The sequence below is a fragment of the Boeremia exigua genome (genome assembly GCF_020726555.1).
Source record: "Boeremia exigua strain MPI-SDFR-AT-0100 chromosome Unknown C7974scaffold_5, whole genome shotgun sequence".
Classification (NCBI taxonomy): Eukaryota; Fungi; Ascomycota; class Dothideomycetes; order Pleosporales; family Didymellaceae; genus Boeremia; species Boeremia exigua.
In genome coordinates this window covers 526,088-542,587 of record NW_025763522.1, presented here as the reverse complement: position 1 = coordinate 542,587, position 16,500 = coordinate 526,088, and the positions used below count along the sequence as shown (strand labels likewise).

General features: G+C 53.3%; 5 protein-coding genes across 5 annotated transcripts; 2 read left to right on the top strand and 3 right to left on the bottom strand.

Annotated features, from left to right (window-relative positions):
• The first annotated feature begins 8,702 nt into the window (after positions 1-8,702).
• C7974DRAFT_392024 (uncharacterized protein) lies at positions 8,703-9,841 on the top strand. The gene has a single exon (XM_046141637.1). The coding sequence runs from the start codon at positions 8,870-8,872 to the stop codon at positions 9,641-9,643; it is 774 nt and encodes a 257-aa protein (XP_045997820.1). The 5' UTR covers positions 8,703-8,869; the 3' UTR covers positions 9,644-9,841.
• C7974DRAFT_163872 (major facilitator superfamily domain-containing protein) lies at positions 9,767-11,589 on the bottom strand. Its single transcript, XM_046136015.1, has one exon. The coding sequence runs from the start codon at positions 11,167-11,169 to the stop codon at positions 9,889-9,891; it is 1,281 nt and encodes a 426-aa protein (XP_045997819.1). The 5' UTR covers positions 11,170-11,589; the 3' UTR covers positions 9,767-9,888.
• A 124-nt stretch (positions 11,590-11,713) lies between these two features.
• Positions 11,714-12,756, bottom strand: C7974DRAFT_392021 (SH3 domain-containing protein). Its single transcript, XM_046141636.1, has 2 exons — positions 12,603-12,756; positions 11,714-12,547 (listed from the first exon to the last, which is right to left on the bottom strand). The coding sequence occupies exons 1-2, from the start codon at positions 12,654-12,656 to the stop codon at positions 11,891-11,893; spliced, it is 711 nt and encodes a 236-aa protein (XP_045997818.1). The 5' UTR covers positions 12,657-12,756; the 3' UTR covers positions 11,714-11,890.
• Positions 12,757-13,171: 415 nt separating this feature from the next.
• C7974DRAFT_412076 (uncharacterized protein) lies at positions 13,172-14,432 on the bottom strand (the record flags this gene model as incomplete). The annotated part of the gene is made up of 2 exons (XM_046143610.1): positions 13,172-13,294; positions 13,347-14,432. The coding sequence occupies 2 exons, from the start codon at positions 14,430-14,432 to the stop codon at positions 13,172-13,174; spliced, it is 1,209 nt and encodes a 402-aa protein (XP_045997817.1).
• Positions 14,433-15,655: 1,223 nt separating this feature from the next.
• Positions 15,656-16,450, top strand: C7974DRAFT_433208 (short-chain dehydrogenase/ reductase-like protein; the record flags this gene model as incomplete). The annotated part of the gene is made up of 1 exon (XM_046144906.1): positions 15,656-16,450. One exon carries the CDS (start codon positions 15,656-15,658, stop codon positions 16,448-16,450), a length of 795 nt encoding a protein of 264 aa, XP_045997816.1.
• Positions 16,451-16,500: the final 50 nt, after the last annotated feature.

The following is a 16,500-nucleotide window of genomic DNA, read 5'->3' as shown; positions in this document are numbered from 1 at the left end:
TCTTTCAGAGACACGCAGCACAAGCGCCGCATGAATTGACGATCTCCAACAGCAGACGCCATTTCCAGGTTCCGGCTTCTGCGTTGTCGAAGACCGGTGAGGCATCATCCTGTACTGTTATCTCCTCCATCTGCTCCGTCGAAGAGCTTTGGCCCTCGAAATGACTTCACTGGAATTCCTCCGCAGATGTGATTCGCTTGTTCAAGGCCAGGTACTCTCAAGTCTGCTTGAAATTTCGATGGCGAACGTCGCCCGCAGGACTGCATGTTTCAGAAAACAACTAAGTACGTGCTGACCACCCAAAAGGCAAACGCTTGGGATTGAGGCTCTGCAAGTATCGTTGTGATGATCTATGGTGAAGCGGACATACTTAACTTGTCTTCTGGCCGCATGTGCGAGCCAGACTAAGTGCAGACTTGTTGCGCAGTACGAATGCTGACGGCCACGAAACGAAACGAAAGCACTGCAGCACCTTGCTCATCGCCCAGCAGGACATTGCACTTCATGCTTGTCCCGCCTTTTATGAGAGCATCATAATATACCTCTCCGTCCTAGCTCGCCATACGCACCAAGACGGTTGATGATATTATTGTCACGTACACCCTTGCTGAACTCCCGCCAGCATGGCTCGCACCCGTAAGTGTCCACTAGCTCAACAACTACCCCAGATTTCGGCACTGGTCTCCCCACTTTCTTGGCAGAAACACTATGGTCCGTCTACTAAGAAGATCGTAGTACGCTCATCTGAACTGAGACCAGCTCGACGCTCTCTCGGCCATATCGGCATTCCAAACCGCCACGACTCTCTTGCCGCACAAGTCCGCTGGGCAAGGGTCCGGTTCTTCATCCTTCATGAGAGGCGGCGATCTCAGGCATCATCTATCCATGTACACAAGGATGGACTCGGTGAACCCCAACCTTTGTCAGCCCTGCAACACAATGCGCATACAAGCTTAGTTCCGTTTGCCAACATGGATGCAGAATTGCTCTGCATTGGTAGTCAATTTGGTGCTGTAAATTAACAGTGCACGGAGTGCACCTTGGAATTGGAACAGAAGTCGCTGTAATGGTACTTTATGTAATTATAGTTGAACGCCTCTCTCCTCACAGCCTCTCACATCGTTGTTGTATCATCTTCCCATGGTGTTAATGAGCAGAAAATCTTTTAGGATCTAGGGACCATCTCTCTGTCTCTGCTGGTCAAGGTTGGGATCCACAGAAATGGCAGTCACTGCGGCCTCTTCATGTCAATTCAATGGCCAACCATGTCGCTCTATCGATATCAACTATAGTTGATGTTACTCAGGACATGGCAATAGGTAACGACACAAGGACTAATTCAGTGAGATAGATGATTACTTTAAAGTAAGGTCTGCCCAAGGTGCTCCTACTCGGAATGTATGCTGATTTGAAAGATCGGGGATGCTTCGCTCTTTGTTGGGCTCTGCCGTATGAGGAAGGTTTGCTTTGTTATCGATCCTAGCAAGTTTCACGCTTGTCATGATCTCGCAAGTGCGCTATCACACACTATCAACACGACGCTACGATGAGCGGAGCTAGACTCCACCAAACAATTCGAGATGTAAGCGCTCTCACATCACAAACTTGGCACGTTGAAGCGATCTGATAGCCGCTGTAGTGTACATTGACCTTGTTGTTGGGTCTTCGATTCCATTGACTGACTCCATACCTTGAATGGTACATAAACAACGACATCGACTCGAAAATAATTGAAAGCAGATGCAGCCCGCTAACCATGCTACTCAAAACACATTCTTTTCGCTCCATCTCATGCATTCGCTCGCTTATAAGTTCATTCTGCAGCAGCAGGTGCACCACCGGTACCCTCGCCACTACCACCCTGACCTCCTCGGCCTCCTCTTGGTCGTTTATTGCCTCGTGCTCCGCTACCATCAGCCTCGCCATCAGCGTTGCGCTTTTGCCCACGTCCTGCACCATGAACGGGCTGGAAGTGTGAGGCGCCAGGGTTGAGACTCGTCCTCGGGCTGTTATTTTGACTCTGCCCTCCACGACCGCCACCACGATTGCCGCGAGCAGCAGCCCCGCCCCGTCCGATGGCAGTTTGAAGAGGGATCTGAGCTTGACCACGGCCCGCACCACGACCTCCAGGTTGAGGGATGCCGCTACCAGGCTGAGGTATTCCACTTTGACGAGGTATCCCAGTTGGTCCAGCGCCAATGAGACTCTTCGGTGCAGTAGCTGCGGTGCCCTGACCTCGGCCAGCCTGTAGCTGCTGGGTCTGCTGAGCAGGCCCTTGGTTTATTACGCCAGGTGCAGGAATGCTGCTACCGTTAGGTTGAGCTGGAGCAGGAGCTTGTTGACCTAGTGCCGAAGGAGGGCGTGGGATACCACCCTGTTGAGGTTGCGGCACAGGTACAGATGGCTGTGGCCCTGCAGGTGTACTTGTTTGAGCTGGCGTCGTGTCTTTCGCGTTTTTCGCCTCCTCGTAAACTTTTGCGACTTCTTCAGCGGGGGTGGCTTTGGCTGCCTTCTCGAACACTGCCCACTTGACCTTGAGAGCCGATAGCTGACCCTTTGTCAACTTGACCTTGAGCTCTGCTTGCCTGCTCATCCTGCTTTCAAGCTGCTCCAGCTGGGTTTTCAGGTTGGCCTCGTGCTCCGCCTTGGCGATCACCAGGTCAGCAGCATGATTGTCGACAGCGTTCCGAACCGTGGCTGCAGATGGCTTCTCGGCAGATCTCAACGTTTCGAGCTCTTTGGTCAGCTCTTCGATCTGCTTTTTCAGGTTCTCGACCTCCTTTTCCAGAGGGACCTTGTACTTGTTGATGAGCACCTTCAGTACCTCCTTCGCCTCCCTATTCGAGTGAATCCACGCCTGAATTTGCTCTCTAGTTGCATCGGGCCATGAGATAGGTTCAGTCTTGACGGGCATATCTGCTGTAGGGGCTTTGGGAGTGCCAGGAGTTGTCGAGGTGACGGCGCCAATCTGCTTCTTGAGCTGATCGAGCTCGGCTGTCAACTTCGCTTTCTCTTCGTCCGTTTCCTTCCTGATCGAGCGAATCTTGTTGTTAGCTTGTTCACGTAGATCCTGCGCCTTGTTTTCCCGGTTCGTGATTTTCGTCTCGCGCTGATCAAGGATGACCTGTCGTTGCTGCAAGGCAAGCTCAAGCTCGGCGACCTTGGTCTCTCGCTCCTCCAGTTGGGCCCTGGTAGCATCCAGCTGTGCTTTGATAGCATCCAGATGTTCGGTTTCTGGCTGTGTCTCGTCTCGCGGCGCATTATTTGCGCTGCGAGTAGCAGCTTCAGCAGCTTCGGCCGCTTCCGCTCGTGTTCGTAGATCCTCAACTTCCTTTCTGGCCACTGTGAGCTCCTCTCTGAGCTTCTCAATCTCTTCGTTTGAAGGTGCGTCAGAAGGTGCGTCAGATGATGGCTTCGCGGGTGCGAGAGCGGAATCTGCTGGTGTGGCCTTCGCGTCGGTGGGTGTAGATAGCTGTGCAGCCTTGAGGTCAGCTTCCAATTTGACGATGCGTGTTTTATCTTCAGCCTATGCACGGGTTAGTCATCTGTTGAAACGGATCTTGGAGGTTTGGCTTACCTCTTTCTGCTCAAGCTCAGAAACCTTCTCTTTAGCAAAGCCGAGCTGAACCTGTAAACCAGCAGCTGCATTTGAGGCCTCCTTCTCCTTGTTCTCAGCTTCTGTTACTCGGGCCTTGAGTTGTGCAACTTCCTGCTGAAGAGGCTGGGAGGTGTTCTCATCGACCTGTCCCTCTTCACCCATGGAGGTATCTGCATGGGCACTGCTGCTGGCCTCTGCGCGAGCAACAGCCTCGTCACGAGCTGTCTTTGTGCTCTCGAGTTCTTGTTGAGCTACAGCGAGCTGATTTTTCAGTTCATCCAGTTGTTGTTGAACTGTTGTCAAATGCTCCTGCGACTGAGTGCTTGCAGACTCAGTGGAAGCGGCCTGTTGACGAGCAACGTCCAACTCTTGCTGGACTGAAGCGAGCTGCTCCTGTAGCTCCCCAATCTCTGCCTTGGCAGCTGTGATTTCCGCTCGCACGGCGGTCATCTTCTCTATGTGGATCTTGTTGAAACGTTCCTTTGCGTCCTGTCTCGCTGCTCGGACTGCAGTATTCACAGCTTCATCAGTAGCAGTGACTCCTGCATTCAGACTGCTAATCTGTTCATTGAGCCCAGTGACCTGCTCAACAGCCTGATCACGTTCCGATTGCAGGCTTTCGAGTTGCTGCTTGAGGTCTTCCAATTCTTTCGGATCGATACGGTCATATCGCTGAAGCACGTCCTGATGTCGCTTCTGCCAACGATCACGGTCTTCTTCGACAGCTTTCAGATGTCCCTGCTGCAATTCCATTTCGCCCTCAAACTCCGCAATGCGTACCTGCAAAGGCTCAAGCTGGCTGTGCAGAGATTCCATTTCAATGTTTTTCTCTGCGAGCTGTGCTTCAAGGCGACGGTTCTCGCTGCGTAAAGTCGTGGTGCTCTCTCGGTAGACATTGAGCTGTTCGATCTGGGTCTGTAGATTTTGCAAATTGCTACCACCCTGCTGAGACTTGGATTGCTCGGCGATGAGCTTCTCACGTGCCTGATCAAGCTGGGATTGAGTATGGTTAAGCTGTTGCTCTTGTCGCTTGACTTCCTGATCCTTCAGGTTCAGCTGCACCTCCAGTATCTCCTTCTCGCGTCGAAGATAGTCGTTGATCTCTTGGAGACCACTCGAGTCTGATGATGAGTTATCCGCATCGCCAGCGGCCAAGGCTCGGTTGCTCTTCAAAGCCTCGATCTGCGCCTTGTAGTCGTCGAATTGGCGGAGCAATGTTTTGTTGTGCTGCTTTGCTTCATCGTAGCTCCTCTGGGCCTCAGCGATTTGGCTCTCGAACTGCTCACGCGTTGTTGTCCAGTGCTCATCGTTTTGGGCCAATGCAGCTTGCGCAGCTTCTGCCTGCGCCTTGAACTGCGCGATTTCAGTCTTTAGTTGATTATGCTCGTCGCGAAGGATGCGGAGGCTCTTCATAGTCTCTCCATGCTTCGCGAGCTCGTGCTCGTAGTCTTGCTGAGCACGAGTCGCAATCTCTGCCTGCGATGCTACCAGCTGCGACTGGTTCTCCATCTCAGCCTTGTAGTCAGTAACATCACCCTTCAAACGGGCGATCTCGGTCTCCAAGGCATCCTTTTGCTGCGTGAGACGCAAGGTCTCTTGCTCGTGCTGACCGCGGAGCTCAGTCAGTTCCGTGTTGGATGTTGCAAGCTCAGAAGAGATCTCTTCAACGCGTTGCCGTAGATCGGCGATGGTTGCATCTTTCTCTTGCTGCACAGCGTTCATTTCTTGCTCGTACTGCTCGTGGGTCTCCAGATGACTGCGAAGCTGGTCCTCAGCCTCTTGAGCGATCGCCTGGAACGTCTCGATTTGACCATTCGCAACTTCCAGATCCTCCTGTTTGCGCTCGATCTTACGCTGCAGCTCTGAAACCTGCGTCTCCAGCTCCTCTTCGCGATTCGCTGGCTCCCCGTTGCCATCGTCAGCACCATTGGCCTGGCGAGGTCGAAGAGACTGCACTCGCTCTTCAGCGGATTGAAGTTGAGTCTGAAGTTCAGCCACACGTTGTTCAAGCTGTTGGCGAGCAGTATTGGCCGAAGCAAACTTGACGTCAGCCTCATTTTTAGCCTTGATGAAGTCATCAATGCGACGCTGAGCATCAGTGCGCTCATAATCGCGTTGCTGTGTTGTCCTCTTGTGCTCGGCAGCCTCATCTTCCAACTTGCGTTGTGTTACGCTCAACTCTGCTTCGAGAGCATCGACACGATCCTGGAGGCGGCGACGATTCTCCGCGTTGGACAGCTCCTGTTCATTGCGAAGACTCTGCACATCAGTAACCATCTTGCTGAGACGGTCACGCTCGTCCGTAAGCTCCTTGTTGCGTTCAGTGAGGCGTGCCTCGATAGTCTTCCACATAGTTTGTGATGCCTTTAGGTTGACGATCTCACGGTCAAGACCCTCAGCTCGCGCTGCAGCATCCAATGCCTCTTGTTGCGCCCTGTCCAGCTTTTCGTCTTGCTTAGCAAGAGCATCTTGAAGTGCGCTGTAGCGCTCCTGCAAAGTAGTCTTCTCGGATTGAAGTAACTTCATGTTGCCCTCGAGGTGAGTGTAGCGGTCCTGTTCGCGTCGGACCTGATTATCGAGTCGTAGCTTGTCGCTTTGGAGTTGGTTGCTCTCTTTGGTGAGACTATCGACCTGCTGCTTAAGGGTAGCGCGGTCTGTGGCATTCTCTTCCCGCAATAGATCGAGGTGAGACTGAAGGTCCTTGATCAGCTTTTCGTAGCCCGCAACCTCTCTAGAATGAGGTGTTTGGTCCATGTGCATCGAACCTCCGGGAGGTGGTGTTGCAAATGCCGCTCGACTGTCGAACGATTGTCCAAAGTCAGTTGTTCCATCAGCATTGAATTGGTGTCCTCGGCTGGTCGTTATGCGGCGGTACATCTCACGTTCCTTTGTGACACTCTTCAACTTCAGATCAAGTGATTGAATCTGTTCTTCCTGTTCGGACAGACGTCCTCGCAGTATCCTGAGCTCATTCTCGTCCTTTTCGTGCTGCGCAGCCTTATCACGAGCTTCTTGACCCTCATGAGATTCGGCGACTGATCGAATAGCTGCCAAGAGTTCTTGATTTTTCTGCGAGCAGGATTGAACATCGGTGAACAGAAGAAGGTGCTTAGCAATAAGAGCGCCGGTGGCAGTGGATTCGTCGATTTGGCTGTCCGGCATCTCGTTGTTGTGCTGTGCCGCATGCCTGACGCGCTCCTGTTGTTCTGGGCTGAGAGATTCCAGTCCTCTCTGCTCTGCTTCTTGACGCCAGAGCAGGAATTGCATTTGTGTGACGGTGTCCTGGAGTTGCTGCCGAAGAGTCGCGCATTCACGGTAGGTGCCTTCCAGATCACCCAGGGCCTTGCGAGCGTCCTTACGAGCAGCCTCTCTATCTCCTGTTGCCTCGTCCAAGAGAGCGCTGATCTCGGTTGTTTGGTTCGTAAGCATCTCGTTCTCGCGACGGAGTTCCTCGATCTCAGGCTGTGCGTGCTCAAGCGACTCAAGCATCTCAGCCAAGGTCGAATCCTTCTCTTCACTCCTCTCGCGTAACGTGCGGATCTCAGACTTCAACTGCATGTTCTCCGAGTATAGTTGAGTTATGGACATGCTGCCCTTCAAACGCGAACCGCCTGGCGAGAAGACCGCGGGTGATCCAGCGCGGCCGGGGGTTTCGAAGGCACCGTTCATCGGGCGTCGAGGCGTTGCAGGCATCCGAGCAGCATTCTCCAGCTCCGAAATTTGAGCAAGCAGGTTCTCTTGTCCAGACTCCAGTTCTGCAATACGACCTTCGGCCTCTACACCCTTATTACGCTCCGATTCGACTTCGGCCTGGAGCTGGCCGATCTCGAGGGCAGCGTTGTCATTCATCTGCGTCAACTCAGCTTGAAGCTGCTGCAGACGGCCCTTGACAAGCTCGGCGCTCTCCTGGTGAAGTGTTGCCAGTCGGCGTGCACTGTCAAGCTCGTTGCGGAAGGAGGCCTGGTTCTGTGTTGCTTCGTCCTCCAACTGCTCAATGCGTATACGAGACTCGTCAGCCTTTTGCTCGAGCTTCTCAATCTGTTGTCGCAGTGTCGTTTCGGTTCGGCGAAGTACGTCGATTGACTCGGATGCGTCTGCGTTAGCACGCTGTAGCTCGGCCACCTGGGCATTCTTCTCCTTGCGATATTTCGTCTGGTCGTCAGAACGCGTCTTCAGCTCACCCTCGAACCACTCATTGTTCTTGCGAAGAAGATCAATCTCTTGCTGGAAGTTGGTCTCGCGGAACTTGACGTTAGCCGCGGCGTTCTGGAGCTGCTGCTTCTGCTCTTCGAGCGCGGAGAGCTGCTTGCGCAAGTCAACGAACTTTTGGTGTTGCTCCGAGAGTTCTTTGGCAAGTCGATCGTGGGCGACACCCTTGGCCTCGTGCATGGCTAGCGTGTCGCGGTTCTGAGACTCGAGGATTTTGATGCGTGACTGCAGTGCCTGCACCTCGGAGGTTGAGCTAGTTGACGAGTTCTTGAGGTCGTGTAGTTCCTTCTCGACTTGCTGGCGGGCAAGTTCTGCGGTCATGTTAGTACAGCATACCTTCCTCGCAGGGCCATGTTTCTGTGCGCACCTTCTCGCGCCAATTTCTGCTGCAGCTGCTCAGTTTCCTTCTGCGCCTTGTCCGCAGCGGCCTTCAGCGTGCGCGCGCGCGCGTCTGCGCCCTGCACGGCGGCCTCGAGCTCGACATCGGCCTTGATCTTCTCGGACTTGAGGTCATCGTGTTCGCGTGCTTTCGCCTCGATCTGCACGAGCAGTGCCTGTACAAGCTCGGCGGTGGGTTCGGAAAGTAGTGATTGTAATGTCGTTTCCGGCACTGCGTACGACGCGGCCAGATAGCCGGCGTCTACTACTGCCGCCATGGTGAGTAAGTGATGGATGATCGTTACCTCAGCACATTGTCGAAAGTGTTGGAGGCGCGCAAACCAGGGACAAAGGAGAGTCGACAAGGCGGCGCAGACAATGAAGTCGCGTTGGTGGGAGCTTCGAGCGTCGCGCAGAGCTCCGTTTGTTTGACGCTGTCGCGCTAGCGCCGCACGGGCCGCTACGCATCATCGCCGCCAGTGCTGCCTCAACTGCGCTGCCTTTACTTCGCTGCCTTTGTTCACGCCGTTTCGACGCACTTCGACCCTATCGACACACCGCCCCTGTCCTTTACCACCGTGCGACCCTTTCACTAGACGCTGCACAACAAGGACACAGCCGCCCTCAGCCACTCTCACCTGGCGGCACACGCTTCCACCAGCATTGAATTTACCTGCTGTCACCATGTCGTTCCTCAATGTCGCCGCGCCGTCGCCCACCCCGTCGAACTCGTCCGCCAATGGTGCGAAGCGCAAGCGCCCCGCAGAGGCCTCAAATGTCGTCTATTCGCAGCCGGCGGACACAGGCACTGGTGATCACGTCTACACGCAGTTCGGTTTTGCGCGCGATCACCTAAAAGACGGCCTGAAGCAGTTGACATTCGAAGAGATCATGAAATATCTGAACGTCAGGGAGGAACAGCCGAACTGGAAGCAGCTGCGTCAACTCTTCCACTCGCCATCGAAGGACAACCGGATCGGCTTCGACCACGGTACAGGGTTATACCACTACAAGCCCAAGCTGGCCATCCGCAACCCATCTCAGCTCAAAGCCTATCTTCAGGCCCAAAAGTCGGCGCAGGGGTTGTCCATCAAAGATCTGAAGGATGGCTGGCCGAACGTGGCGGAGGAAATCAAGCCTATGGCACAGAAGAAGCTTATTCTGCTGAAGGAAACAAAGGACGGCGTGCCCAAGACAGTGTGGGATAATGATCCGTCGCTCATGCATAGTATGGACATCCAGTTCATCAGTGACTGGCACAAGATCGCCATTCCGGCCAATCCTGATGACATGCGCAACACCCTGATTAACGTTGGCTTGAACGTTGCTACTGCACCGCGCGTGATTGTCGATACTACGCCCAAGCCGAAGAAGAAGCGTGCGCCGCGCAAGAACGGCAGGGTCACGAATACGCACATGGCGCATGTGCTGAAGGATTTCTCCGGTTTGCGGAAGTAATATTTGTATTGATTGCGCATAGCGATGGTGTTTGGGGTTCACGATATTACGTGACTGATTTCCTCGGGTTCCAGCTTTAGCTGGCCAAAATTGATACCAAAATGCACGAGACGAATAGGGAACGCGCAAGGTGGTACTTGGGTCTCTTTACCTCATTAGAATACAACAAATAAAAATAAGGCGCGAGCCATCATACAAGCTTTGGTTCCAGCTACAGTAACAATGCTATATACTCCAGCCTTTCTTCAACCCCACCGCCTCACCCCAGCACCTGCACCCAGCGCCAACCCTCCCAATACCAGACATCCGGCCGCAACGCCCAAAACTATTTCCACACCCGCCTCCCACGTTTCCATAACCGCCGCAGCTCCCAACACTCCACATCCAGCCCCCACTCCACCAACAGCAGCAAGCAAGCAGACCGCCTGGCCCAGGCGTTTACCCTTTCCAACCAGCGCTGCCAAAGCCCGGACCCACAAGGCACACACCCCTCCTAGCCCCGCCCCAAGCACCATAGCACATGGTACACCAACGTACAAGGTCGGCATCCAGATAAGTGAAGGGATGGCAATACCAGCCAAGAGCGTAGAGGCGGCGATGAGCGCTGGGGGAGAGAGGCGGTGGGAAGGTAGGTGCGGAAGCAGAGCGGAGGAGAGAAGTGCGGCACTGGAGAGTGCGAGGAGGACGTAGCAGCCGGGGTCCGCACGGTAGGGGCTAGGGTGGCGGGTCAAAATGAGGGGGAGGAGGAGGGATGTGGCGAGGAAAGGGGGGGTGTAGAGGATGACGAAGAGCATAGATGAGAGTCGGGGTGTCGCGAAGCGGGCGGGTGGTGAAGAGTGATGGGTTACGGGCTGTAGAGCGCTGGGTTTGGCGAGGAGGACCGCGGGCAGGAGAGTGAGGCAGAGCAGGGTGGGGATTAGTCCACGGCCGAGCTTCGTGTTGTCCGAGCGAAGACAGAGCCAAGTGAATATTGTGTATACCACGGCGCCGAGGAAGCCTGCAGCCACGCACTGTGACGAAGCGACGGCAATGTCGTTCTTGTAGTGCGTGCTGAGTACCCGTGTGGATACCGTGCTCAAGACACCAAGGCCCAATCCCGTGAGCGCGCCCTCACACAAGAGAACAACCCAAAACTCGTCAGCGATCAGGACACAAATGTGTGAGCAGCCCACGCTCAACCCACCCAAGGACATCAGCAAGCGCCAGTGCTTCGGCCATCGACGGTGAAGTGATGCTGCGACTCCGACTCCGAGACCGAGACATGCGAGTTGGGTGCCAAAGATCGCTGAAACCGCCAGCAGAGACGTGGCTGGAAATAGGCTGGTGAAGTAATACTCGAGCCACAGCCCCGACGAAAGTACAATACCGTAGACGTTGAAGAGGACTAGGGCGTGAGCAGTGTATGTACGCACACGATGATGAGAGGGGCGAGCAGAAGAGGTCGCTGTGGCATAGTTATGGCGGGAGTCTGGAAATTTGCGATAACCGTTCGACGTGGTATTGATACCTTGCGCGTGGGATGCCATAGAGGTCGATGCGTCAGAAGCAACGGCGCTTATCAGTTCATGCAGCACGCTGGACCATGCTGGAGTTGATGAGGGAAATCTAAACCATTATACAGTGCAAGGGCAAAGAACATGTTGTATCTAAAGCGAGTGTTGTTTGCCCGTAGGTGGTCTTTGAATGGTAGTTTGTTGGCATGCTCCTGGTTGTGACCTTAGAAACTTCGACAACGGTGATGACAACATCTGCAGTCGCTTCCGTGCGGGTTCAAAAGACGGACCGTCCGTCCAACCACTTGGCAGCTTTGTAGGATCCGAATCATTCGCATCGCAGCTAATAAGCCGCAGAACTACTGCAGGGTAACTCCGTTCGCACATCCTTTAACCAGGAGGAGACTCATAGCATGATCGATCCTTCATGCCTGATTCTGCGTTCTATTAAGTGACTGGGTACAGTAGTCGAGGCTCATTGGTGAGGCTTGTTGAGCTAGGCGCGATCACAGAGCAAATAAAGATTTGACATCAGGATTTTGGAGCATGATCTGATTGAAATTAAGGGATATCTGACAGTCGTCAGAATCATAAGGTCATCACCATGAAATGAAAAGCACTCACTACCCAAGATCCACCCAAACGCCAGACTTCCAGAACACAGCGGAAGTGAACATGATAAAGCGCGCAACAGGAAAACCGCTTAGAAAATGGAGTTGACGATGTTGCCACCGATAGTCGCACCTGCATGCGATCAGAAAATGCCGTTAACAATCTTGCCACCAATAGTCGCACCTGCACCAAAGATAGCGGCGTTTCCGAGCTTCTTGCCAAACTTCTTTCCGCCCTGCTCAAACTTGCTCGGCTCGCCCGGCGTCTGCTGCTGCGAAGCGGCGCCGTTGGAGACGTCCAGAGGCATGTTGCCGTAGTTGCTGGCTGGAGGAGCCATGGACTTCTCCTCCTTGCGAACATAGGAGGCGGGGAAGATGCCTTCCTGACCGGTGCGCTCGTTCTTGCCCTTCCACCACTCAGCGTTCATGTACTCTGTGACGGCGATTTTGTCGTTGGGCACAAGCGCTAGATCGCCGGCATCTTGCGCATTGTACTGGTACATGGCGGTGGCGTGTGTGAGGATTGTGGGGCCGGCGGGCAGGGCGGGTGTGGACGGGTAGGCGGGTGGCGCGACATTCTCAGCGTAGTAGCCGATGTTCTGCTTCTTCTCCGAGACAGGGGTGGGGGTATGCGAGGGCGTGGGCTGGAGGTTCATCTGCGAGAGTTGGTTTGTGACCTGCTGAGCCGGTGCTGAGGGCAGAGCGCGCGTCGAGTTCTCGGCAGAGACGGGAAGCTGTTGCAGCATAGCATCGTGCTGGGCTTTGCTGATGACTTCGGATTCGAGAAGGAACTGGAGATTCTGGAGGAAGCGCTTCAGTACATGGCGTAAGGTAGACAGTACGTGCGAGACGTACGTTCTTAATGTCGCCTAGCGACCGGTTGACCATGGCATTCTGGAAGGCGCTCATGGTGGAGTGATGCGGGGAAGTGCTACGATGATGTTAGTAGGTGGGCGGACCTAGCCACGCACATAGCTGGGACATACTCGGATTATCAAGAGTTAAGCAGAGTGGTATTGCGAATGTTGCTGTGTTGTTCGAAACCTTCGTGAGCGATCGTCCGTCCGCGGTATCCATCAAAGTGGGGACCTCTAAGGAGTCGGCAGCCGTGAGCCGCGACCGATTTAGAATGTGGCGCAGCACCCACTTGCGTGCGCACCGCCGTGCAATGCTCTGAGCACCACTCCCATAGTTTCAAATGTCTATCATCTATCCGACGTCGAAGTGTACTGCACCGAAGCATATCCGATGAGCCGCTTGGCATAATGCAGCATCAGTTCATAAGGATTGGTGGCTAGAGGTAATGGGGCTCTTTCACATGGAGTGAGGCATGCGTTCAAATGGAGTCATTCAGCAGTGATTTTGCGGCCGATTGGCAGCGACGAGGATGGATTCGATTTCGATTCTACAAGAGTGCCACACCGCTACACAGCCGCCGGCCAGTCGTTGTAGTTCTCGTTTACATCTCCGAACGGCCCGTAGTTCACTCGTCCACCCCTGTCGTTTTCTGCGAGTGGAACGTTCTTCCTGATGCGCTCAACGAGGTCCTAGTCGCAGTGTAAGTCTATACATTCCTACCAAAAACAAGTCCGAACTTACCGGGTTGCAGATGAATGGCCTGCCAAACGTGATCATATCGATTTTGTCTTGCCTCACCAGCTCCTCTGCTTCTTCCACCGTATACCCATAGTTGACCATCAGCTTCGTCTTACTTGCCGGAAATTTGACCAACGGTCCAAACTCCTGCAAAGGCTCGTATCCTTCGGGCAGCTCCATACCGTCAGGCCGGACTGTGCTGTCCGAGAAGTCGTCATTCGGTTCTCCCGTCGCACACCCTCGTCGTGATAAGTTGATGAACCCTATTTCCCTCTCCACTAATCCTTTGGTGAGGCAAGTATAGGTTTCTGACAGTTCGGCGTACGAACATGCGATATCAGCGACATTGTCGCAGGGCGCAACCTTCACGCCGATGTGTGAGGCTGGATAGACTGTTGCTATCGCATCGACAACCTCCAGCAGGAAGCGACATCGATTCTCTGCGCTGCCGCCGTACGTGTCCGTCCTGACATTCGAACGCGTACACAGGAAATTGTGTATAAGGTATCCGCCCTGCGCGATGATCTCTACGCCATCGAACCCGGCTTCCTTCGCCAATTCACATGAGTACCTGTACTGCTCCACCACCTCTTTGATATGTTCGTTTGTCATCGGTGTGAGGTTGGCGGTGTGGCCTGGTACACCGTCCAGAAACCGGTATTTCCCTGCTTTAGCTTGAATACATGAGGGGGCCAGGACCGGATAACCTGTCTCTTTCATCATCGGTGCAAGATCATTCTGTGCGCGACCTTCGTGCCAGGGCTGGAAGAATATTGCCCCGTTTTCACGATGGACTGCGTCAACGACCGCCTGCCAGGCCTGAGCATGAGAGCGTGTAGTCATCAATGGAGCATTAAGCCACTCGGAGCCGGTGGGAGAAACGAAGGTTCCTTCTGCAATGATCAAGCCGGCGCCATTCCGTGCTCGATCGGAATAATACTCAACGGCCGCAGAGGTGGGTTTGTTGGAGTCTGTATTGCGATTGCGGGTCATCGAGCCCATACAAATTCGATTTCGAAGAGCCAATCCGGAGCTGAATTCGAAAGGCTTAAGGAGTGCAGGTACAGACGTAATGTTGTTGGAAATCATAGCGGATGGCGATTTTGCTTGTGTCTTGGAGTGTGAGTTGAGCGAACTGTTATGATAGAGTGATATGACACTCTTCCATGCCGATATAATCATTCTTATATCGATTGTCCATTGCAATGATTCAGCGACGAGATATTTTGAGTGTTCTGGTTGTTGCCAATGAGATTGTTGCCGGGGTCAGAATCTCACAATTCTATTGGTCAGTTCCACAACATGCAGGTACTTCGTACATATGTACTTACTGTTTTTGTTAGGCTCGATAGGGAAGCAAAGTGGCGATTGCACGTAAAGGACCTGAACATCATGACGACCCTGGAGAGGGCGTGCTTATCGTAATGCAAACACCATTGATGCCTTCCGCAATCAAGCACGTCTGACCAGCCTCTTGGCAAACCGCAGCATCAAGGAGAATCTGCAGTCTTGCCAGGACTCTTTCCTAGTGGAGTTATGCAGTTATTGTCCTGCAGCTTATTGGCTATGATGAGCATGAGTTGGATCGTACGAGATGCCAAGAGGTGCCTGGGGTGATGTACCTATAGCTACCTCCATAACAAAACATATTCTTCCGCGATTTGGTCAAACAATTCTTGATGTTGAGATGGTGTTGGTCGCGACAAGAGAAATAATGAGGCCTAAAGACGATCCTCGACCGAGCGCGAGCGGATTGTCAATCGCGCTATTTCGACCTGTCGGCCTGCACTTCTCTCTGTCACTTGCACTTACAACAATTTCGTTGGCCTTCCACTGTGAGTTCAGGCGTAACCATGAAAGATTTATGGGTGACGATGGTGTGGCATGCTTGTGAGATCATCTAGTTGTAATACAGCTGCTGATTGGTTGTGCTTTGAATAGATCAGCAACTAAGTGCTGCACGCATCCGCTCCTGTCGTAAGCTTACATTAATCAGTGACGATTGACGCGAATCTTACGCTCAAAACCATAGAACATAAACTTTTAGCTTGTCGTCCTCTAACAAAAAATATACAATGGATGCACAACGATCCCAGTCTCGGCCTGGAGGTTGTTGAAGAGCGAAAGAGCGAAAGAGCGAAAGAGCGAAAGAGCGAGGTTCTGGACATAATTCTCCCACAAACACCGCTAAGGCCGACGCTAGCTGCGTTCCTTGTAGGGTACCATAGGTATACTCTATACTTGACCAAAGTACATATATACCACGCCTTCTCTTTACTTCTAGCATCCATCACAATCAAAGCATACAAACCATGTCTCTCAAATACCACAAAGTCCTCGTTCTTGGTGCCACGTCTGGCATTGGCTGGGCCCTGGCCGAGAAGATCGTACAGGACGGCAAGTCCGTTGTTATCGTTGGACGAAGACAGGAGAAGCTTGACGAGTTTGCCAACAAGTACGGCAAAGACAAGGTCTCGACCAAGGCTTTTGACATTACAGAGCTCGAGAAGATCCCCAAATTCGTCCAGGACGTCACCACGGAGCACCCTGACCTGGACTCAATCTTCCTGAACTCCGGTATTCAACGCGGTTTCGACTTCTCCAAGCCCGAAACCGTCGATCTGAACCTTCTTGAGCTCGAGTTCCGCACAAACTACCTCTCATATATGCATCTGACGATGGCTTTCGTCCCCTTCCTGCAGAAGAAGGATAACGAGACGAGTCTCATCTACACTACCTCTGGCCTGGCGCTCATTCCCATGACCAGGTGTGGTAACTACTGCGCCTCTAAAGCTGCACTCCATCATATGATCCTGGTTCTTCGCGAACAGCTGAAGGCCGGGCCCGGTAACATCAAAGTCATAGAGATCTTTCCGCCAGCAGTTCAGACAGAATTACACGATGAGAAGAACCAGCCGGACATCAAGAATGGCGCCAGTATCGGCCTACCGTTGGCGGAGTTCGTGGATGAGACATGGGGCAAGTTGACCAACGGCGATGATCAGATCCCCGTTGGCTTTGTCAACATGGCTTTCGAAAAATTTGAAAGGACGAGGCAGGGCATCTTCCACGAGATGATGAAGAGGATAGCGCATGAAACGGCATAGGTCTCCAGCGATGCCTTAGTAGACTTTAGATGAGTAACCACAATCGTACT

What these genes read in the sequence shown, in the direction of transcription:
- C7974DRAFT_392024 (XM_046141637.1), top strand. Translation starts at nt 8,870, where the DNA reads ATGTCGTTCCTCAATGTCGCCGCGCCGTCGCCCACCCCGTCGAACTCG.
- C7974DRAFT_392021 (XM_046141636.1), bottom strand. Translation starts at nt 12,656, where the DNA reads ATGAGCGCCTTCCAGAATGCCATGGTCAACCGGTCGCTAGGCGACATT. An exon ending in CGCTAGGCGACATTAAGAAC is followed by an intron (nt 12,548 to 12,602) that starts GTACGTCTCGCA and finishes CGCTTCCTCCAG; the next exon opens with AATCTCCAGTTCCTTCTCGA.
- C7974DRAFT_163872 (XM_046136015.1), bottom strand. Translation starts at nt 11,169, where the DNA reads ATGGCATCCCACGCGCAAGGTATCAATACCACGTCGAACGGTTATCGC.